The 24,449-nt window shown below is 37.4% G+C and overlaps 1 protein-coding gene across 5 annotated transcripts in view; it reads right to left on the bottom strand.

Moving 5' to 3' along the window:
* Positions 1 to 24,362, bottom strand: part of klc1a (kinesin light chain 1a) — a 40,890-nt gene extending 16,528 nt beyond the window's left edge. For 3 of the 5 annotated variants that reach the window (XM_084092777.1, XM_084092778.1, XM_084092780.1), the window contains exons 1-10: positions 23,983 to 24,362; positions 14,691 to 14,967; positions 14,517 to 14,582; positions 13,790 to 13,954; positions 13,607 to 13,685; positions 10,457 to 10,682; positions 9,536 to 9,623; positions 6,479 to 6,580; positions 2,108 to 2,281; positions 1,011 to 1,110 (exon numbers count right to left, since the gene is read on the bottom strand). In XM_084092777.1, the coding sequence (XP_083948903.1) occupies positions 1,011 to 1,110; positions 2,108 to 2,281; positions 6,479 to 6,580; positions 9,536 to 9,623; positions 10,457 to 10,682; positions 13,607 to 13,685; positions 13,790 to 13,954; positions 14,517 to 14,582; positions 14,691 to 14,966 (1,276 nt within the window). In that variant the 5' untranslated portion in view covers position 14,967; positions 23,983 to 24,362. The remainder of the gene's footprint in view (positions 1 to 1,010; positions 1,111 to 2,107; positions 2,282 to 6,478; positions 6,581 to 9,535; positions 9,624 to 10,456; positions 10,683 to 13,606; positions 13,686 to 13,789; positions 13,955 to 14,516; positions 14,583 to 14,690; positions 14,968 to 23,982) is intronic. The other 2 variants (XM_084092779.1, XM_084092781.1) reach the window with 1 other exon arrangement.
* Positions 24,363 to 24,449: the final 87 nt, after the last annotated feature.

Raw genomic sequence — 24,449 nt, 5'->3', positions numbered from 1 at the left:
TCAATATAATGAGTGATGGTGTTTCTAGTGCCTGAGGTGAATAGTGTGCTCACTGACAGAAACAGTAGGAGCTTTTAGCTTACAAATGAGCTCTTGGTTAGAGCTTCACAATTAATCAACATGTCTTCCTGCCAATGTGTGTGTGTGTGAGAAACAGTATGTAAGAGAAGGAGAGAAGATGCATAAACCATTAAGTGCATAAACCACCAAGACTAGTCTTACAAGTTAGTCATCACATTTTTTTCTTTAAAATTTTTTGCTTATAACTTTTTTTAAGTCAGTTATATAAAAATGTAGATTGGCCTAATTTGATACCGAAAAGTAAGGCTAACTGCCCCTTGACTAACTGCTAGTGGGTCATACTAGTTCTTAAGACACTATCTTAACATAATAGCTATGTTTATGCAACTGGCCCCTGAACTGGAGTAACAAAAAGGAGTTTGAAAGTGTGTGTGCATAAGTGACTCCAAACGTGTGCAACCATTTGGACTGGATGATATAAATATTATCTTGATATTTTTAAGACACTGACATTAATCAATACATCTCACAGCAACATTTACCAATATTTACATAAATTTCTAATTAAAATATTTTAATACATACTACTGTTCATAAGTTTGAGGTCCGTAAGAAAGGATGCATTAAATTGATCAAAAGTGACAGTAAAAAACATTTATAATCTTACAAAATATCTGTCAAATAAATCTGCCAATTATTGCCATTTTCACAGAGGATTCATTTTATATCGCCAGCAAAATCATAACAAATATATAATGAATAAATAACATATCTTTCAGCCCTAAGGAGCATGTTAAACTTCACTTTGAATTCTGCAAAACTCCAGTGTGGTAAGCTGTGTCGCTGCTGCTGACTGTATAAAACATGCTTAGAAAGTTTGTGAGGTTTATTTTTAAGCAGAATAGTGTTGAGCACATTTTAATATTCCATAGAGAACAATGCAAAAAGATATTAAAAAAAATGCCTGGGTCAGGAAAAAGCACACATACCATCTACAGAGCCAAATTCTCTCTCATGGGCTCTGGTCAGGATCTCCTTATATAGAGTCTCGGCCTGCTTAAATTTCCCCTGTTTCAGGTAGCATGAAGCCTGAGAAAGAAAGAGAAATGGGTCAGTAACAGGGATGTACTTATTTGTATCAATTTTCTAGATTACATTTGACCAAGTATATTTATTGACTATATTATGTGCAGGAAAAAAGTTAGACCCTACAATACAATTGTACACTAAATAATTTCTACATACATCGACCTTTGGTGCTTGTGCTTGTTTGAAGTTTGATCAATAATTGTCTGATAAATATCAATGGCTGATATACAGTACATCTTATTATAACTGCTATAAACCCTAAACAACGTCTGCTGAATACGGAGCCCCTTAAAGTGACATGGTGATGGAAAAAATATATTTCAATCTTTTTGCGCTAACTTGCTAAAGTTTTGCAATCCCCTGAGAAACTTTGTGTTCATTCGCAAAACTTTCGCATTCCCAAGAGAAACTTTGTGTCCCCTCTCAAAACTAGGGCTACCCCCTAATAGTCAACTAAACGCTATAACCAACATTTATATTAGTCGGTTAGTCGCAAGAAAAATAAAACTCCACAGGAAGTGGCAAAGTAATGGCAAAGAAAACACAAAAGCACTGACATAATTTTTCCTCCCATCTCATATTTTTTTCCTTCACCATGTCCCTTTGAGGGCTCCGTAGCTTAAAGATGTTTCAGTCCGAGCACGACTATTTACTGTAAAAGCTTCTTCCATTACACTGAAAGCAGAATGAGCCATATCTCATGTGTACAATTTGCTGAGACGACAGAAATCCTGCAGTATAAACACTGCAGACACCACACCATATGGATACATTTCTTAAAGTTAATTAAAAAGACTGACCCGACAGAAGATCATTTCAAAATGAATCAGTGTTATTCTAATGGGATATTCGATTACAGTCCATTATTTATTTATGACAAATGTATACTGGAGGTTTTGTTTTTCTCTAAACATGCTCAGAAATGCATAACTCCACAAATGGAGGTCTGTTTGCTAGTTAAATGAATGGGGAGTGTGAATTGTGAGTGTGTTTGTACCAGGTTGTTTTTGGTCTTGGCCACATTAGGGTCGTCAGGGCCCAGTTTGGTCTGGTAGATCTCCAGGGCTCTCTGGTAGTAGTACTCCACCTCTTCATACTTGCCTTGGTTCTGACACAGCAAGGCCAGATTATTCAGCTGCTTAGCAACATCAGGGTGGTCTTTCCCCAGCACCTGACACACAAACACAAACATAGCCCATGTTATTCAGCTGCCTTATCTGTGTTACTCTGATTGTAGTAGTATACAACCACCTACAGAGAGGGGATGACCTGGTTATTCATCCTAATGCTTACTATGGTGGCTGTAGGAACGGTCCCAATTACCAGTTAAAATAGCCCCTCTTAAGAGCCGTTTACACAGAACACATTAGGGGCTTTCACACCAGGTAGTTCTAGAAATTTAAGTTCTAGGAACTAGCCACCAGGGTGGTTCCCCAAGAACTAATGGTTCCCTTAGGAACGTTTTCTTGGTTGCATTCGCACCACCAGTAGGAACTCTGAAGTGACCTAAGCCGCGGTTGTTGTTGTGGCTTTTATTTTGACGGCGCGGCTAGCCTTTATTTTGACGGCGCTGAGAACACCAGCCAGAGCCTGAGCATATAGTGCTCACATTCTCCGTGTTCATTAGTTTATGATCGGTCTAACAGTCCTGTCTAATACGTTATTAGATAGACAGTACATAAAAAGGTATTAGCTTATGCCATGTGGTTGATGTCTAGTGTTGCTAGCTGAACAGTAATACAATAATGTTTCGCTTGGTCACCTCAAAGTTGCGTTAGATTTTCTCCTTAAAGGTTAAGAGGCCCATCTATCACTGTTTTTCATGTTCGTAGAGTTAGTTTCTGGAGTAAATATATAGGCTATAATCTGTGTGTTTACACAGACCCTACTCTGAAGTAGGAGCTAAATTAGTTCCTCCAAAAGAAGTTCCTAGAACTAAAATCGTTCTTAGTTCTGCAAACACGCCAAATCTGGGTACTTCCGCCAATAGCTCTAGGAACTATGAAAAGTTTCCTCCGGTGCGAAAGCACCTATTTTTGCAGTCCACTGCGCTGCTTCTCCATTAGTTTTCTATGTAAACATGGAAGTGTTTGACATTGTATTCACACTTTTTGCAATGTCTTGCACATGACATGGGGTTCTAAAAACGGGTCGCTCAAGTAAAAAGAGGTTCAACTTTTAAACGCAACTTTTGCAACTTTTTATTTTTTTGCAAAAATTGCAAGTTCTAGAAATGCATTTTTTAAGTTTAAATTCTTTTAACTGGAGTGCTTTTAGAAAGCAGTGTCAGACACAAGATTCTGCAAAAGATGTGAGACACGAGCGCAATGGTCAAACACATTTAAAAGAAAAACAATGGAAATGCAGGGCAGTAAAATGCAAAAACACATTCTATGTGAACAGACCCTTTTTAAAGCTTGCAATTTTTTTCCCTGTGTCTCACGTTTTTGCATTCCACTGTGCTCCTTTTACATTGTTATTCTATGTGAGCATGATGGATGTGTTTGAACGTAAACTAATGCCTCGCTCTATTTCTGATGTGCTTCAAGCACTCACGCAACTTTTGACACAAAGGACAAATGAGTTTGCAACGTTTGCTTTGTCGCCTCTAGACAGCCCTCAGATTCACCAGTACAATTGTGGGTAATTAAGAGAAACCACAGTGTGTCAAAATATTAACTTCAGACAGAATGGAGCTGAACAAGTTAAGACGCCACTTAGAGACTTCACATCACGAAGACAAAGAGACGCCAGTTAGAGTTGAGAAGTTGTAGTACTGTATTAATTATAATGTTTAAAATAAATACAAGCAAGGTCATGTCTGAGAGTGTCTTAATATGGGGGCTTGAAAATATTTTTCTATACAAAAAAAAGGGGGCCCGGCAGAAAAAGTTTAGGAACCAGAGATTTACATATTGCATGCAAATGACCTGAGCCAGTCTGAAAAACAAAGATTTTTTTTTTTTTGAGTGATTTGAGCAAAAGCAGCATTTATGATACTAATGCCATTAGATTTTACTGCAGATTTGGGGCTGATTGGGGCAGTTGTGACCTAAGAATCGGACTTGTTACCCAAAGGTCGCGGGTTCAATACTCAATACCATCAGGGAAATGACTGAGGTGACATTGAGCAAGGCACCTAACCCCCAATTGCTCACCAGGCACCACAGCAAAAAAGAAAGCCCACTGCTACGGGTGTGTGTATCCACTACTCAATACCATCAGGGAGCAAGGCACCTAACAGTTTGCAGTGTGTGTGTGTGTGTGTTTCCACGACTGACTGCTCCTAATGTGTGTTCACTATCTTGGATGGGTTAAATGCAGAGGACAAATTCCAAATATGGGTTACCATACTTGGCCTTCACTTAACTTCACCTGATTTGAAATATTATTCCTAATATAATAATTATTCCTGATTTAATTCTAAGCTGTCTCCATCTCTTTTTATAAAACACAGGCCTTAAGGAGGATTTTATTGATTAATTACAATGAGCATCTCTACTTATCTCTTTACCTCTCTGTTGTTGTTGTTCGGCTCATGTTGAGAGATATTGACTGTTCACAGTGAAGGGCTCTGTGACCAATATGATTCAATGTTTTTTGAAGTTGAAAGAAAACCTTTGCCAACTGGTTCACTGCTTGTTCCCTCGAGATTTTCCTATGGGGTTTTATAATGGGGTTTTTCAATTTATGAGTAAAATAAAGACTGTGGTAAACATAACTCAACGATACTTTGAAGTTTTGTTCGACAACGTACACTGCACACACTCACATCACATCCCAATCTGTCTCATCTAGTTACTTATCAAAAACGTACATTTTCAAAAATGAACATAACTGATGCAAATTCACGCTTTCGCTATGGGTTTGTTATAGACCAAAACGACAAAGTATTGTCAAGTTATGTTTACCACAGGCTTTATTTTACACATAAATCGAAAACCCCCATAGGAAAATCTCAAAGAAACTAGCGGCGAATTAGTCTTGCGAGTTCTGATGTCATACAAGCACTACTCTATAGATACCATGTGCTTCAGTTATTCTACCATGGTGATTAAAACCCCTTAAAAGGCTTTTATAAAACAGTGGCAACAGCAATACTATAAAAGAAAAATTTTCAATAACATCTTATAAAACAAACTGATCTAATAAACTATAATATGTGAACAATATATAAACTACATTGTGATATATACCATTATATGTACACTACCATTAAAAACTTTGCTGTCTGTAAAACATTTTTTATTTTTTTATTTTTAAAGTCTCTGATGTTCACCAAGGCTGCGTTCATTTGATCAAAAATACAGTAAAAACAGTAATATTGTGAAATGTTGTAACAAATATTTTGCAGATGAATTTGCAGCATCATTACTCCAGTCTTCAGTGTCACATGATCCTTCAGAAATCATTTTAATATGCTGATTTGCTGCTCTAGAAACATTTCTTCTTATCATCAGTGTTGAAAACAGTTGCATTGCTTTTTTTGTGGAAACCATGATAAAAAAAAGCATTTATTAGAAATAGAATTCTTTTATAATATTATAAATGTTTACCGTCACTTTTGATCAATTTAATGCATCCTTGCTGATTAAAAGCATTTATTTCTTTGAACGGCAGTGTAAGATTTTGGTCATGCTGCAATAGAAAGGAAAATATGAAATGTCTGCAGAAGTTAAGCGATGAGATTTTGAATTCAGGTGGTCTAAGCTATTTCTCTCAGCTCTGCATGTGTGAGACGCAGCACTCTGAGTAAGACTCTCAAGACTTGCAGTAAGAGCTTTATCACACAGGCTTAGAAGAACTCTCTCCATAAAGAGATCAAAACAAATCTGTGACGCAGCGGGAGGGAAGGGGAACAGAGTGTCTAAGAAGCACAACATTTTCATCTGTACGGAAGGTGTGCGGCTGCTGCAGGTGTTATTTTTGGATAAGGGGAAAAGAAAAAAGTGTCCACAGAGAAGTATGGAAAAACATTACCACAATAAAACAGTAAGTCCTAAATGGTAAACTGAAATCGCAAATTCTTTTTAATAGGCAAGAAAAAAAAACGTATTAATGTCCTGATATATTGTAAGATCTCTAAAAAAAGAGGCATGAGTGTGAAATGACTTGAAAAGTTTTAGCCTTTAAAAAAAAAAGGAGGAATGTTGAAGTTGAAGTAGCAGTAGAATAGTATTAAACCCCATGAAAGGAAATAGGGTTTCAGAAGATAAATGTTTCAAGAATGGATGCTTAAGAATTGAGGAGAGAGAGAGAGAAAGGTGAATGTGAGTTGTTTTGAGATGCAAAACCGGTAGGGAAAGATTGAAGATTACATTCATTACAAAGTCATACACATGATTCATTCATTTGACCTCTGACCCACCTTCTCTCTGATCTCCAGTGCTCTTTTACACAGAGGTTCTGCTTCCTTGTACTTCCCTCGTTTGCCATAAAGAACGGCCAGGTTGTTCAGAGTGGCAGCCACCTGCATACACACGAAAACATGCACATATATTTACATACGCAGATACATTTCAAAATCGTTCAACGATGCAACCAATCAATGATTCTGAATTGGTGCAATCATTTAAATACAATTACTCATGTCATCTTACGAAAAATGATTACTTGCTTGAAATCCGATCAAGGTCAAATTTTCCAAGTGTGGGTAGACTAACACGCATACACCCTGTGCATTGTGACAGATGAGTTCTGATCAACCTTTGATTAAGATACTTCAGTGCATGTGAGACACCATACGTGTGTGACAGGCGGCAAAAGTGACAAGAAAAAGAAAAAGGGAAAGGGCAAATTTATATTTTTGGCCTTGTGACGATATTAGATATTTGTATTATATTCAAATCTCTAGATTTACATATTAATTGTGAAATTGTTTAAAAAGTGTTGCTTTTTCTATCAGAGGAACCCTTACTTAATAAAACCAAATTGAAACTAAATACTAGATTCAAACTGTTTAATAAAAGCACTAAAACAAAGTAAAAAAATAAATTAAATATCCAGGGCATGTTTTTCCACACTGTTTTCCACTAAATTAACACCATGAATATTTAATCAATGTTTATATTTTATATAATCAAAATATTGCATATACTATATATATATATATATATATATATATATATATATATATATATATATATATATATATATATATATATATAGTATATGCAATATTTTGATTATATAAAATATAAACTTACTACTTACTATATATATACAGTGAGGAAAATAAGTATTTGAACACCCTGCTATTTTGCAAGTTCTCCCACTTAGAAATCATGGAGGGGTCTGAAATTGTCATCGTAGGTGCATGTCCACTGTGAGAGACATAATCTAAAAAAAAAAAAAATCCAGAAATCACAATGTATGATTTTTTAACTATTTATTTGTATGATACAGCTGCAAATAAGTATTTGAACACCTGTCTATCAGCTAGAATTCTGACCCTCAAAGACCTGTTAGTCTGCCTTTAAAATGTCCACCTCCACTCCATTTATTATCCTAAATTAGATGCACCTGTTTGAGGTCGTTAGCTGCATAAAGACACCTGTCCACCCCATACAATCAGTAAGAATCCAACTACTAACATGGCCAAGACCAAAGACCTGTCCAAAGACACTAGAGACAAAATTGTACACCTCCACAAGGCTGGAAAGGGCTACGGGGAAATTGCCAAGCAGCTTGGTGAAAAAAGGTCCACTGTTGGAGCAATCATTAGAAAATGGAAGAAGCTAAACATGACTGTCAATCTCCCTCGGACTGGGGCTCCATGCAAGATCTCACCTCGTGGGGTCTCAATGATACTAAGAAAGGTGAGAAATCAGCCCAGAACTACACGGGAGGAGCTGGTCAATGACCTGAAAAGAGCTGGGACCACCGTTTCCAAGGTTAGTGTTGATAATACACTAAGACGTCATGGTTTGAAATCATGCATGGCACGGAAGGTTCCCCTGCTTAAACCAGCACATGTCAAGGCCCGTCTTAAGTTTGCCAATGACCATTTGGATGATCCAGAGGAGTCATGGGAGAAAGTCATGTGGTCAGATGAGACCAAAATAGAACTTTTTGGTCATAATTCCACTAAACGTGTTTGGAGGAAGAAGAATGATGAGTACCATCCCAAGAACACCATCCCTACTGTGAAGCATGGGGGTGGTAGCATCATGCTTTGGGGGTGTTTTTCTGCACATGGGACAGGGCGACTGCACTGTATTAAGGAGAGGATGACCGAGGCCATGTATTGCGAGATTTTGGGGAACAACCTCCTTCCCTCAGTTAGAGCATTGAAGATGGGTCGAGGCTGGGTCTTCCAACATGACAATGACCCGAAGCACACAGCCAGGATAACCAAGGAGTGGCTCTGTAAGAAGCATATCAAGGTTCTGGCGTGGCCTAGCCAGTCTCCAGACCTAAACCCAATAGAGAATCTTTGGAGGGAGCTCAAACTCTGTGTTTCTCAGCGACAGCCCAGAAACCTGACTGATCTAGAGAAGATCTGTGTGGAGGAGTGGGCCAAAATCCCTCCTGCAGTGTGTGCAAACCTGGTGAAAAACTACAGGAAACGTTTGACCTCTGTAATTGCAAACAAAGACTACTGTACCAAATATTAACATTGATTTTCTCAGGTGTTCAAATACTTATTTGCAGCTGTATCATACAAATAAATAGTTAAAAAATCATACATTGTGATTTCTGGATTTTTTTTTTAGATTATGTCTCTCACAGTGGACATGCACCTACGATGACAATTTCAGATCCCTCCATGATTTCTAAGTGGGAGAACTTGCAAAATAGCAGGGTGTTCAAATACTTATTTTCCTCACTGTATATATATATATGCAGACATTTTTGAGTGATGATGCAAACAAATAATAAATCCAGGTGTTTTATCTTTTTTTTATTATAAATCTTTCTTAACTGAAATTAATTCACAGAAATGAATTAAATCGGTCAATTCTAATAGCAAGTTTTAATCATAGATGGCAAATATTTAAGGAATAAAATATCATTCTTAACACACTTGCAAGTTGTGAGACGAGGAAGGATTGTGAAACCAGTCGGAAAAGTGCATTAAAATCATTATGATATTCACAATGTTGTTTAATTTCATATCGCCCAGAAAATCATCACAAATATATTGTGAATATTCAGTATTCATCCAGTTTTAGGAAACAGCCAGGTAGAAGATAAAGAATGAAACAGAAGACAGATCTATAAGAGGTGTTAAAGCATCTAACCTCTGCAGAGAATTGTGGGACGCTGGTCCTGATGAGAGGGCAAGACGTGAGCTTCACATGACAAACTCAAACTTCAGCAGTCTGTGCCGCTTATTTCAATACACACACACAATATAGTGGCACACAGCACAGACAGACTGTAATGTGGAGAGCAGACAGATGAGGGCAGGACCGGTTCTTACCGCAGGGTGGTCTTTGCCTAGGGTCTTCTCTCTGATGGCCAATGCATCGTTAAGGAGGTTTGCTGCCTCTTTGTATTTATTCTGGTCCCTGGAGAGCAGAAAACAATTTCACATCAATCTATTGCGACTCGTTGTGCAACAAAGGGCTGTTGCAAAGGTCTATCTCACAAAAAGCGGTTTCCATGGCAACAGGGTGATGGCATAATAGCCTAATATCCCAACGGCTTGCGAGCCGGATATTACCATCGTTTACAACAAAAGCTATGGAGAAGGAGGTTCTCAGCCCGTTTGTTTAAAGCACTTGTTGATACCATACTGCGGTTTAAGATTAACATTAAAATTAGAGATTCACTAGGCAATTTTTCCACTTAAAGCACTGCAGCAAGAAGTATTTTAACATGAAACAAAACATGAATCACTTCTGAATGACACTTACACTAATGTTCAAAGGTGTTTTTTTAAACGTTTTATACTTACCAAGGCTCAATTTATTTGATCGAAAACAGTAAAAACAGTAATATTGTGAAATGTTATTACAATTTAAAATGTTTTCTATTTTAATATATTTTAAAATGTATTTATTTGTGTGATGCAAATAAACTGCTCAAGGAACATTTCTTATTATTAACAATGTTGAAAACAGTTGTGCTGCTTAATATTTTTGTGGAAACCATGATGTATTTTTTCATGATTCTTTGATTAATACAAAATTCAAAAACAGCAATTATTTGAAATAGATTAAATTAATGCATCCTTCCTGAATAAAAGTATGCATTTTTCAAAAAGAAAATACTGAGCCCAAACTTTGGATAGGTAGTGTCCATAAATGAGCAGGACTTGACATGCTTAAAATTGTACATTAAAGTCTTCTGAGCAGACAGTAAACCAATACATATTTCAGAGCTAAAGTTCTTTGCTGACCTGTAAACGAGGGCGAGAATGTTCAGCATGGTGGCTACATCGGGATGATCGTGTCCAGATGTTTTCTCTAGATCCTCCAGAGCCTGTTTGCAGAGAGGAACGGCCACCTCGTACCTGCCCTGTGAGGCGTACTGGATCACCAGGTTGTGGAGGGTTCGGAGACGAGCGGGGATCTCGTAACCACCCTGCTGCGCTGCTGCCACTGCACTGCTGTGAGGAGGCTGGACTGGGGAAAACAAAATCTTTACAAATATCTGCTGTCTATAGCTATGGTCCAAGACAGCATTTGTAAGCATAACAGACCCAAAACTAATGGTGTGCCTCACAGTTTGGAGTCAATATTAAAATGCTCACTGCCATTCACAAATCCTCTCCTGTGGCCTCATGGGATATTAATGTGTCCATCAAATGCACACTCGAGAATCTTGGCAGAAAAAGTAGGTCATCCAGGGACTTTTCGCCTACTGTTTTATTCGGACATACTCTTTTGCCGTACTGTTTTTCAAATACTATATAGTAGGGAAGTATTCGATTTCAGATGCAGTGATTGCATTATGGTATTTCCTTATGCACAAAGACCAAAACACAGTGACAAGCTCAGTGAAAATGTAAAGCGGTGACACTATTTTACTGTCCTTGACACTGTCCTTGTTAAATATGTACTTACTGTACTAATAACAATAAATTATGCATAATTACATGCAACTAACCCTAAACCAAACCCAAATCCTAAAACGAACCCTATAGTAAGTACATATTGTTAATTAAGTTTACTCGGTAATTAAATGAATGATAACACTGCAACAAGTACACCTTCAAATAAAGTGTAACCAAAATAGGTATGATTAAAATCTCACAAAAAAATAAAGGTCGCACTTTATATTAGGTGTCTTTGACTACTATGTACTTACATCAAAAACAAATAATTGTTAGGTACAATATACTTATTGTCTTCATGTTGTATTGTAAAACACTTCTGCTGCTATTGAGGTGGGATACGGGTAAGATTAGAGAGAGGTTTAGTGGTATGGTTATATCGAATTTGAATATTTCAAGGATCCGCCAGTATTTCTGCTGTAGTTATGACAAAGCAGCTTGTTTTCAAACTATTTTTATTAACAGAAACTGGGAGTGCTGAAATTAAAATTAACCGATTCAGTTTAAAAAAACTGTACATTGTACAATACAAGCAATAGTTATTGAGCGGGAAAAAAGAAATGTGAATTCAGTTTAAATCTTGATTTTGTATATTTTTAGCATTTTAGAGTTAGATCATTGTATTACGTTAATAATAATTTTAAATTAATAAATAATACAATGAAATGAATCATTTATTAAAAAAAAAATTGGATTAATAATTTAAATACTTTTAAGTCATCTTGAGCCTCACCTTAAATTTGCTAGACTATTGGAATCAGCATTGGATCTCATGAGTGGTCATTAACCGATCAGTCACTTTTATGATTTAATTTCAGAAGCTGCCAATGTAAATGGAAGCAGACAGTTCATTAGTTTTTTCCTGGAACAAAGCCTATATGTTTGAGTTAAGATGGTCAATTATCAGAAGTCAACATGTAGCTTTCTCCTAAAAGTAGAAAAACATGAACCGAGACCCCAGAAAGCACTTCTTCCTAAGACTGTCACATTTAGGCACAAGATCTAAGAGAGCATATTTTCTGATTAGAAACATGCCTCAGACTTAAAAGACCAAAACAAACTTTAAATTAGCCAACTCAAATAAACTAAGAATTAATCAAAAACATGGCAGAGCAAAATGACAATGAAAGGATTACATCCCCACTACTTCAGGAATGAGGAGAAGAGATTAATGCGATCTTTCTTAGAGCAGATTAATGTCTGTCTTTTTGAAAAACCCTGCTGGAGATCACTTGCTGTAGGGATGCATCACTGACGGTCAAACAGCCATTTGGCATTCATGTGTCAGAATGAGGGCTAATCTGAGCACGGCAGTGTCAGCCTGCGACATATGAGGCTTTAAACACCCGTGAGCTGTTGCGCTCTCTGACACATGTCCCGGGCTGCCCTTTGATCCTCTTCCACAGTCAATGAGGCAATTTTCAGGCAGGACAACAGAGAAAGTGGAAGGGTGGAAAGAAAATGCAAGACGGGTAACCATTCAGCAGAAAATACGGGAAGGAAGAACTGTGGTTCTCTTCTCTTCCCCCAACAATACACTGCTCCTTTTAAGTCTTTCAGAACTGACACTTTTTACATTTTTACTTGGCTAAAAATTACATTAGTGGTAAAATAGTTTGATTCAGAAAGAGTAAGCAGAGCATGATTTTAATATTTTTGAGCTTGTAAGCACATTATATGAAATTTTTGTATCTTAATTTTCATATTCTGGTTGTACCGTGATGGTATCAGATGGTAATACCACCCTACGGTGAAGTACATTGGGGTACAAAATACTGAGACCACAATGAAAATCTTGGAATTTAAACCTGGGAATAAATTGAAAATGTAATTATACAAATATAAACAAAGATATATTCAGTATATACTACCATTCAAATGTTTGAGGTCAGTAAAAAAACAAAAACAATTAGACCTTTTATTCAGCAAAAGGACACATTGAATTGATCAGGAGTGACAGTAAAGGCGTTTATAATGTTACAAAATATTTATATTTCAAATAAAAGCTGAGCAATGTTTGTTTTTTTTAGCAGCAAATCAGCATATTAGAATGATTTTTGAAGGATCATGTGACTCTGAAGACTAGAGTAATAAAAATTCAGCTTTGCCATCACAGGAACAAACTATATTTTAAAATAAATTAAAATAGAAAATAGTTATTTAAAATGGTAATAATATTTCATAATATTATGTTGTTGTTATTTACTGTATTTTTGATCAAATAAATGCAGTTAAAAAAATTCTTACCAACCCCAAGCTTTTGAACGGTAGTGTAAATATTTATTTAAATGTATTTTAAATATATTGATTATATTTACTTATATATTACCAAATTAGAAGTATTTTTACTAATGGCTTCTGACTTTTAGACCACAACTGTATACAATAAGCCTGAATGGTTCGCCCATTCTTATATCATGGTCTTTCTTCTCTGTGCCCTGTGTTTTGCCAGGTCAGAGGTCCAAAGTAGGGGGATGCTACTGGGGTACTTACTGCCAGGACCCGGTTCATCCTGCTCATCTGGGAAAAGATCATCCAGTGTCTCCCTACTGGAATCAGAGTCCTTATCATCCTGATGAGAGTGAGATGTAAAGAGGTGGAGAGAAGTACAGAATGAGACCAAAGAAAGAATGACACCGAGATAAAGGCTCTATGGTAAATAAGACCAAGTCTCACAGATGGGCTGAGGTCCTGGTCGTATTTCTTGAGTTGGTTCATGAACTCCAGATGTTTCTTCTCCTCCTCCAGCTGGGCCACGCTCTGCTCACTCTTCTGCAGCCGCTGCTGGGTCCCTGCCAGCTCATCCCTCAGCCACTGGTTCTCCTGACACAGCCTCCGCACCTGGAGAACAGGAAAAAAAATATGCTTTAGGGCATTTTCACACTACAGCTTTTAAACTAATTTGTTGAAGCGAATAGCACTATTGACAGCAGCCCTGTTTCAGGGAGTATTTTCTCCTTTATTTTCCCCATAGTCATTGAACATTTTATTTAGAACTTAGTAATTGTGTGTAATTTAATTATTAATCAATTCAACAATTAAACAATTGTTCAAAAATTAGATTAAAATCACATTGGTTCATGAACCTGACTCCACTGATTCATTCTTTAGATATACACAAGTGCCATTATGTGTGTGGGGCAAAACCATGAGTTAAAATGTAAAGTGAACCATGCTTCCAATTTTAAATCCTAAAATTAAGTGGTAAACTGTTGTTAGTACTCACGCTGATGAAATAAACAAAATACAATTTGGAGCAAAATAATACAATGTAAAATATATCAAATGGGAGTAGGGGGATGGAATTAAATTTAAGATTGGACTTTGCAATCAAATCAAGTCTGTATACCTATCCGCCAATGAACCTGAGAGCAGAGTTAAATTTTTTATGTGGTGTATGTACCTGTGCTCGAAGCTTCTGTTTCTCAGCCTCCACTGCACTCAGGTGCCCTGACAGAGCCATCATCACCTGCGCCGATCGATAAAAGAAAGAGAGAAGCCATGGTGTTACAATGGTTACAAGCAAATTAATTTTATCGCCATTTTATCCCACTTTGGAAGCATTTCCACACTGCACCTGTGCCTCGCTAAGGCCCAGCTCCAGCATTTCCATGGAGCGTTGAATCATGGCTGTCTTCTCCTCAACAGCACGACCCTCCTGGCTCTGTTTGAGGCAGCGCAAGGTCCCCATCAGCCCCTCCAGGATGGCCTGATGTTCTGCACGGAGCGCCTCCAGCCCCTGCATGACCTCTCGTGTCCGACATAGCAGCTCGTCCTGGGACAGCTTCTCATCGGGGTCGCCCTGCCCCTCCGTCTCCTTCACACACACCACGCTCGACATGTCCTCACGCATCCTACACAGAGATACACAATACAATATGAGAACAGAGGCCTGGAAACATTTCCTGTTAAGGGCAGGGACGAGAGCCTGGGACATTTTACGTTGCTGTCAGGGCTTGACAATAAGGACTGCCTGATGGCCCGGGGTCACCGCAAACGTCGCTCGGGACATAAAGTAAATAGGGTCAATTTTGATTTCATGTCGACTTTAACAATATTTAAAATTTATATGAGTTAGGCTAGTAGTTTTTGGTGTCACAACCTTATTTATTATGGTTAAGGGTCAAAAACAACAAAAACTAGGCCCATTTTATTTATTTATGACTTTTTTTGGTGGGGCCAGTGAAAATTTGGCAGGGCAAGAAACACATTTATCCACTGGTTCAATCAGGCCACTAGAAAAAATCCTTAGCGTTGAGTCTGATTATGCTTATTTGCCACCGTCGGCCGCTGGTGGAGAAAATGCTGTATTACTGTTACTACATATAAAGCTCTTTATGATTATGTGATGTTAGCCACTTGACAAAATAGCATGGTCTCTGAGGCATGGTACAAACATGTTATTCATGGTAAGAAAATGGCAGATTCAAACAATAATCAAATCAAATCAAATCAAATCAAGTATATTTGTATAGCGCTTTTCACAATACAGATTGTATCAAAGCAGCTTCACAGTATTAAAATAATACAACAAAGTTTGTTTCTAGTGGAATTTATTGATTGATAGAATAAAATTAAATATCCCCAAAATATCCCCAACTGAGCAAGCCAAAGGCAACAGTGGCAAGGAACCGAAAAAACTCCATCAAGCGGCCTAATGGTGTCCTAAAACTCCATCAGGTGACCTAATGAAAAAAAAAAAAAAAAAAAAAGACTAACCGTGTTGAGCTATATAACAATGATTAGTTTTCTGTTGATAAAGGTATCCAAACAGTTGCTCACCTGTCTAATGAAACATAATTTATTAAAGCGTCTTAGGTGTTTCCATGGTTTCTATGGAAGTGAAAAGGATAATCAAGGGTAGGTTTTAATCTAAAAATCTTACATATTGTGCCTTTAAGATAAGTGTGTAAAATTTAAATGAAAAGACACCAAAGGCAATTAAATGAGAGTCGTCTCTTGCTTGTTCTTGTGTCTTGAAACCCTAAACAAATAATTCAAGTCACTGTAAATTTGAAGTGGTGAAAATATTCCACAAATGTTCCAACATCTCTAGGCAGAAGAATGAATTCCCTACCAACTCCCATAAAACACCATGGGAACTGGCTTTTAATCTAGATTCACTGAGGCAAACTTGCATGTCTTCAACAACTTATGTAACAGGACTAGGAACCTATAGAATGGCTTGCGTGTAGTAAATCAGCTTAGACCATTGCAAAGCTTTAAACAATGACTGTTTCACTTAACAGTATTCGAGTTAAGGCAATGGACATCAGCGAGAGCAAGATGTTAGCTCAGATTTAACCATGTTATGGTGCTCTAGATGGTTAACAGGGCATTACTATGCAGTTTCTATGGTATTCTAAGACATTTTTAGCATATTGCTGAGTGGCGACTAAACTGTTTTACTGACCCAACCCATGTCTCTATGATATTCTCTAGATACGTCTCAGATCCTTTCTTCAATGTAATGTTCTTTTATGGGATTTTTAAGCAGACAGTATTCTTCCCTTAAACCCTTATCTGCATTAACCCCAAAGTATAGGCTACTTCAGCTTTGATGTGAACGCTTAGCATATGTGTGCAGCCTTTAAAAGTGTCTTAGATTTGATGCTCAAACACAGGCTCAACACATGCGCACTAGAAAATTTCGACCTTGCTCAGTGTCTGTGCTATTTCTTTCCAGAAGTTATGACCAATAAAAATGGTCACTGCAGACATGTGCAAGTGATTTGAGCGCTCCAAAAAAAAAAAAAAAAAAACTCCACTAGTGAGCACATGGCGAATGCATTCATGGTCAATAGAGTATACTTTGAAAGGCTTGCGCTGTGTGGAAAGTGGAAAATCAAGTTTACCCTGGACACATCAAGCCGACGGTCTGCCGTTGGCCCATGTCAGGCCATCATTGACCACACTTTTGGTGTCTGCCTAGTTTTTGCTGCGTTCGTGACCATTGGCACTGATCGGACAACCCGTCGGCAGCTTTTCAGCTGATTTCGCATTTTGAGACCGCCAATGAGAGATATCAGATTGCCTGCACAGCTTAGCGAAAAAAAGTGAACGAAAAGAAATACGGAAGTGACGAAAACAAATAAATCACAGTCAATAGGGCACACACAGTTGCTTTGTTTACGGTTTGTATATTCACAGTCTTAACTCTTTTCTGTTTCCCTTTTTGAATTACAAATACAAAATTCTTTGATGGGTACGTTTGTTCAAAACACTAATCTTAAAGCTACACTGTGTAATTTTTTAAGTTGATTCTTTGCAAAAAACACTTTGTTCTTTCAAAATGATATGTACTCATTAATGTGTAATTACTTCTACCAACTAATCAAGTATTCTCGTAAGCGTAGAATCTGCCATTTAGAATACATACGAGCGAGGCGCTTGAATGGCGGCAGCCATGTTGCGCCTCCATCTTGAAAATACATTAGCCAAAGAGGGACATACCTGGAAATTCAAGCTTCGCCTTTCGCGTTTTTATACTCAGTGGCGCCGTGACGAATGCGAGGGGGAGATTACTCGCGACTGCCGGCAGATTTGAAATAATACGGCCACCGTAGGAGTTAAAACGCCCTTGGAATAGGAGGGGCTAGAAAGTAATATTCAGTTGGTAGTCATAAACAATTTCACCGCTAGATGGGAGAAAATCCTATACAGTGTAGCTTTAAGTATGAGCCTTAGCAAACATTACTAACACGAAATTCTAAAATAAAATGAAAGACACAAAGTAAGTTCACTCAGAGGTGCAATGACAATGCAAAGCTTCTCCAAGAATTTGAGAGGCTCCTCACTCTTCCCAGCCTGCCACAGGGACACAAAGCAGCTGTCTTTGCTGTTGCCAAGACACAACTCACCTGGTAAGGCAGACCACAGTTGCTAAGAGAGTAGGTGAGGCACGATAGCGTAAGAGCACTTGGAGATGTGAAAACCAAAAGAGCAAGAAGAGAGAACCTGAGATTGTTGCCCTTTCAAACGCAATACGTCCAGACTACAGTGAAGATGTTGGGAAAACCCATTCATTAGAAATAAACACGTCTCCTCAGATTTCTTTTCTCTCATGAAAACAACAGTACAGTCTCCTCCCTGCAATGCTGATGTAAAGAGGAGGAGGGTCTACGTGCTGATTCTGAGCTTCGGGCCTGTGCTGTGTTCCTGTGGGAGGGGAATTAGGAAGTGAGACAGCAGAGATTCATGTGACCCATAACGTAGCTCGTCGTCTGGCATATGACAACCATTGGGCAAGAAAAACCAGTGCATGGTGGGAATCAAAGTACTGATGAATCTGATGCACAGACCAATTTCACAGTTCTTTTCCAATGGGGACCAACCACCAAGGCTCTCATCCAACCTAAAAGCAGCTGATATAACAATTTTAGATATTAAATATTTCATTAATAATATTGACAAACATAATTACATTTGGGTATTACGAATATATCACCGAGTGCAAGGCATTTTATTTAGTAGCATAGGAATGCAGCGATATTCTGTCTGTTACCAATAAACTGGGTTTTGGATTATAATAAATTGCAGATATTAAAATTTTAAACTATTTTCTCTGAATAAATTAAGAATAAAACACTAAAAACTAAAATCTATTATTTTAAACTCTACAAGTGTACTGTATTTATATGTATGAACAAATGACATTCATATGGAGACTTTCTAAATTTCAGGATGTTAATTAAGTTATTAGTAGAATTTGCAATTGTTATTATGCAAATGTAATCTAAATATAAAAATGAGGGAAATGAGACTTTGCAGTATCAACAGATGCTGATTAAAAAAATAATAATCCAATACTGGCAGATAACTGATATAGTACCAAATGGTATGCATCCCTACTTAAAAAAAACAAAACAAAAAAAAACCTTTCAACTAATTTAACCAACTTTTGCCTATGTACAATATACGTTAGAGCAGATTAATTTAAAGGGATAGTTCACCCAAAAAAATTTGACTCACCCCTCAAGTCTATATGAGTTTGTTTCTTCTGTTGAACACAAAAGAAGATATTTTGAAGAGTGTTGTTAACCAGACAGTTTTTCATTTTTGGGTGACCTATCCCTTTAACTTGAAAAACTTGAAAACTGACTCCTTATATTACCGTTTAGTGTTTACATGCAAAGAAACCTAGACACTCCTTGTTTTCATCCTATTCTCCATTATCAGCATGATTTGTGTTTTCAGATGCATTAAAGAACCAAAAGGTAGCAGAAAGACAGAGGAAGGGCAAAGGAAAGGTAATCAAATACACGACAGAGACGGAGATGCAAATTTCATGCTGCTGTTTGAAGTGCAAATGTGTGTTTCGGTGTTTTGTGCTGCATGGGGTTATACAATCCCTGTTCTGCAAAGCACACAAAATACACCAAATAGCCTACACATAAATCATAAGGTAACAGATAATTTAATCAGCTTTCAGAAATACTAACGGCACATAAAGGACACAAAGAAGATCGGCAAAGCTGATAAGAGAAGAAAGGACGCACAGATTCATAAATTTCTTCTTTTATACCCAGAAACCAAGGGAAGTACAAAAACATCTGCAGCTACTCTGACTTTAGGGAAAGGGTTTTTATTTTAATTATTACAGCACCAGGACAAGATGTCATAATAGACACAAGCAGAGGGAGAATTTCCAGTTTTCCAAATACAAAAGTGCAGTGAGAACAAGTAAGGAGGACAGATAAATGAAAAAACACACCTCCTACTCAATTACAAAAGATAACGATCAGTCCCTTATTACTCAATGTGGAGATTGAGACAGAGAACGCTAAAGATGCAGTAATAAAAGAGGAAGCTGAGGTTTGAACGCAGAGAGCTGGAGAGATTGAGCAGGTTGGGCGAGAGGCTCATTACTCAGAGCTGTTAAGCCGATAGAAACGACTATAGAATGACTCACAACCCTGTCCATCGGGCCAAAACTCTCCTGTGACCTGGAGGAAGGGGGAGGGGGGCTGAACCTAACGCCTGAAACTATAACAACATCCATGCTGTCGAGTCACAGGAAGAGATATTGCTGACATTACAGGAAGGCCACACACCAAGGGAGAAAAAAACAGGACAGAGATTAAAGGAATAGCTAGCTCACCCCAAAATGATTTACTCATTCAAAATCCCCTCTTTGACGTTTCTTTTTTCGTAAAACACAAAACAGCAATTATACTGTATAAAGTAGCAATCATAATTATTCTTAAAATGATAAGGAATATCCTAGTCATTACATCACTATAATTGACCCATAAACGCATACCTCAGGTCTTTAGTGACTCGGGACATCATTCACTACACTCCTCCTCAGTCATTTTTTAAAGTTAGACATCAACCTTTTTAGTATTCCTCAATCAATTCATTATGAACAATATATAAAAAAAATAATAATTATAATTATGATTCTAAAAGAATGTCTGTTTTCCCATAATAAAATTTGTAAAAATTGTATAGGGTCGCTAACAACCCGAGGTGTGTAACAGTGCAAGTATATTTTTCTGCACAACAATAATTTCATCTTTGATAACTGAATAAGTGCAACTCGCCTTTATTCCACAAGGTTGCAATGTCTTATACACAATGATGAAGTGACGTTCCACTCATAGTTACCGCAGGCAGAAAACAAAAGAATAGGAAGTATCATCAGCAAAACTTGAAATGTCTCAGTGATTTACTGCAGAGCAAGTACTGAACACAATCAAATATTAATGTCACTGTCACTTGATGGTGGATCTGCTGAAGAAGCTGTCAGAGATCAAAATATTGATTTTGAAGATGTTGAAAATGATAGTTTAGAGAATATGTTTGAGATCGCTAATATGAGCAAGATGCTGAATGTACTTGAAAATGAGCTTTGACGAGGACAGTGATAAAACAGCTGCTCAAACTGAACCAAATTATGCTTTATTTTGTTATTCTGTAATTGTTACTCTAAAATCAGGGGAGTTTTATATTATCACAACAGCTAGAGATACATCCATGTTAAATATAGATTTGTGTTGCTAAAGACCCAAATATATAATAATGATTGCCAAAACATTCATGCATTTAAAATGAATGAGAACTGCATGGGGCTGTCAAAAAAATAAAAAAATAAAAAAATAATAATAATAATATGGTAACACTTTACAATAAAGGTCCCATTTGATAACATTAGTTAACTATATTAGTTACCAATATTAGTTACCAATTAACCAACAATTCTAAAGCATTTATTTATCTTAATGTTAATTTTATGACCAAGTCTCAATCTACAGATGACATTGTTTGTGAGAGGTAACATTAACACTGATGCTGGTATGTGGTGTGTGTGTCCTTGCTCGCCTTGGGCTAGAGACTCAGACCACCATGAGAAACTGCAGTGTGGTGCTTCATTTTAATGAACTCTGCAAAAGAGTGTGATTGCCCTGACACTTCAGTCCAACCCACTCAGCTTCAGACGGCACTACCTCTGAATTCTCCAACGCTATGTGTGAAGGTTAGAGCACCATCTTACACTAAAGCTTTGCCCTTTCTCTGTGATATTTTGGGGAATCATCCTGATGTCTGTTTCTTTCTGTTTTAAGTATCAGCTGTGCATGAATAAAGAAGAAACGGTGTTAGTAGAAACAATGAATCAAGAAACCCTTGTTGTGATGTTAGTTTTATTAGAAAACCTACTATATCAGGTCTGATATGTGTCCAAATTAAACCTATCCCATATAGCAAGACACTGACACATTTCCATCACACAAGTCACATCCCTGTTCAATTCAGATGAACGCGTTCAGTATAATCAAACGGAGGCACTTTGCTGCAGCACAAGTGTATGAGTGGCCATAAATTGTGCTTGTGTTCCTGTGCGGAGCCAAATTTATAACTGTCCCATTGATTCCCCAGAGGAGAACCAGCCACCTTCTCATTGAGAAGCCACTGCAGTGGAGCCCGAGCTCACAGCTGGCCACACATTCAAACCGCTCAGAGACTGCATCTCCTTCACTAAATTACAAAAGCTTTCACTGAGCAAAGACGGACTGTATGTCAACCGAGCAGAGCAAGCCATCTGCATACCAACTAAAAAAGAGCCACGTCACACAGCAAGATCGAGCACCTTGCGCTCAGTTGATTCCAAGCAAGTAATCGTCATGAAATTGGTTATTTTTTGCAAATATCTGGGTTACACGTCAACATATCAAGTAGTGAGACAGGGATTATGTGTTTAATTAAATTAAATGCAAATAAACAATTAAAACTAATTTCCTGCAACATACAAGTACTAGTCATCACTTAACTGGTCTAACAAGCTCCTGTATAAAGTCTCCATCTGAGACCAGCAGAACCAGTTCAATAATACATTTATTAGAGAATTAGGCCGTTCTTAAATGGATAGTTATAGATAGATAATTATTTCATTAATTACTCACCCTCATGTCGTTCCAAACCCATAAGACTTTCGTTCATCTTCAGAACAAATGAAGTCTGCCACTTTGACGATTCAAAAAGTTCATAAAGAGATCGTAAAACTAATCCATATTAATTGAGCGGTTTAGTCCAAATTTTCTGAAGACTCGATCGATTTAGGCTATGAACAGATTGAATTTAGCCTTTATATGTGAATAGAGAAGAACTAGAGAGGCGAGTCATGATCAACAAAATAAATTCAAATGGTCACATCTATTGGAATTAGCTGATATATGTCACATGATCCTTCAGAAATCATTCTAATATGCTGGTTTTGAGCTCAGTTATTATGAATTATTATTGGTGCTCAATTGTTAATAATGGTTATCATCAAGTTTGATCTGTCAACAGTTATGCTGCTTAATATTTTTGTGTAAACTATGATGCACGTTTTTTAACGATTCTTTAAATAGAGAGTTAAAACAAATGTATTTTCTGCCAATTTTGATCAATTTAATGCATTTTTGCTGAATAAAAATATTACATTTACTCTAAATTGTTGAATACACCGAGTAGTGCATCACAGCAAAAACAACATTTTCAACAATGATAATAAAAAGAAATGTTTCTTAAGTCACAAATCAGCATATTAGAATGATTTCTGAAGGATCATGTGACACTGAAGACTGGAGTAATGTAATTCCCATCACAGGGATAATTTACATTTTACAATAAATTAAAATAGAAAACAGTTCATTTCTCAATATTACTGTTTTAGTGTTTTTTTATGCAGCCTTGAAGAACTTCGGAGAAACTTCTTTAAAAAAAACATTAAAAATCTATATAACCTATTACTGTAGAAATATGTTAGCACCGGCTGTGAAACAATCTATAGTCTGCTTAGTGGTGCACTGATTATTAACTCAATAAACACAATCTTCTTTATGGATTAGGGCAGTGGTCCTCAATCCTGAAAGACACCCAGCACTGAAACTTATGATATTAATCAGCTATATTCAATAAGGGAGATTTCCAAAATGTGGAGTGCAGGATTTAGTACCACTGCCACGCAGAGATGTTACCCCTACTGAACAGATATCATGGACAGTTCTCTGGAGCAGTGACTAACATTGAATTAACACTGATCTATTGCTGGTTTGATACTGATCTAACACTGATCTTCTGGATGGTTTAGGGCTGTATCATACACAGTTATCTGGTGCAGTGACTAACACTCTCTGCTGCATATCATGGCCTGGCTGGGCTTACACACTCTGTGACTTAATATCACACATCTGACTTTCAATATCATACCTCTGAGTATCCATCCAGCCGATTTACCAGGTCTAATAAAAGTGATAACGTTCTCGAAGTCGTTTAAAGGCGATGTAAACACTCATTTGACAGGTAGACTGACACTCCCAACCAGCCTCGGACGCGAGATGAGCGCGTGAGTTAACGTTAGCTCGTTAGCATAATAAACATCTTACCGTTCAGCGGAACATCCAGATCACACACAACTGTAACAGGGTTTGTTCCTCTGTGTCCCACCACAAAACTCAAGTCAATATAACACTCCGCAGACTGAATGAGAGGGTTTGGGGGTTGGAATAGGGCAGTCGGACCAGTTGTGTGTGTCCTCTCCAGTCTTCCGGAGCTCGATGGGGGAAGTTCCTGCCACTAGCAGTCCGATTCCTCCAGCACGAGCTCAAATCACAGAGTGGTGCAGAAACTATAGATTATTAATCACACAGTCATAATGTGTGCCGCGGTGTTTGCGAAAACAGTCGTATCTCAGCTCAGACGCATCTGTCTGGAGCTGCACTGGGTGAAAATGGCGTTGTGTTTCTCCCGGCAGGTTTACTCCTCCTCATTATGATGTCATCCGAAGATAAAAGGAATTTGGGATTATCGAAAATGTTGATATCAGCTGTTAATTTTACTTTTTATTTCGTTT

Source organism: Abramis brama, assembly GCF_963993115.1.
Source record: "Abramis brama genome assembly, chromosome: 19".
Lineage (NCBI taxonomy): Eukaryota > Metazoa > Chordata > Actinopteri > Cypriniformes > Leuciscidae > Abramis > Abramis brama.
Note: the sequence above shows the minus strand (reverse complement) of the source record. Positions and strands in the feature narration are given on the sequence as shown.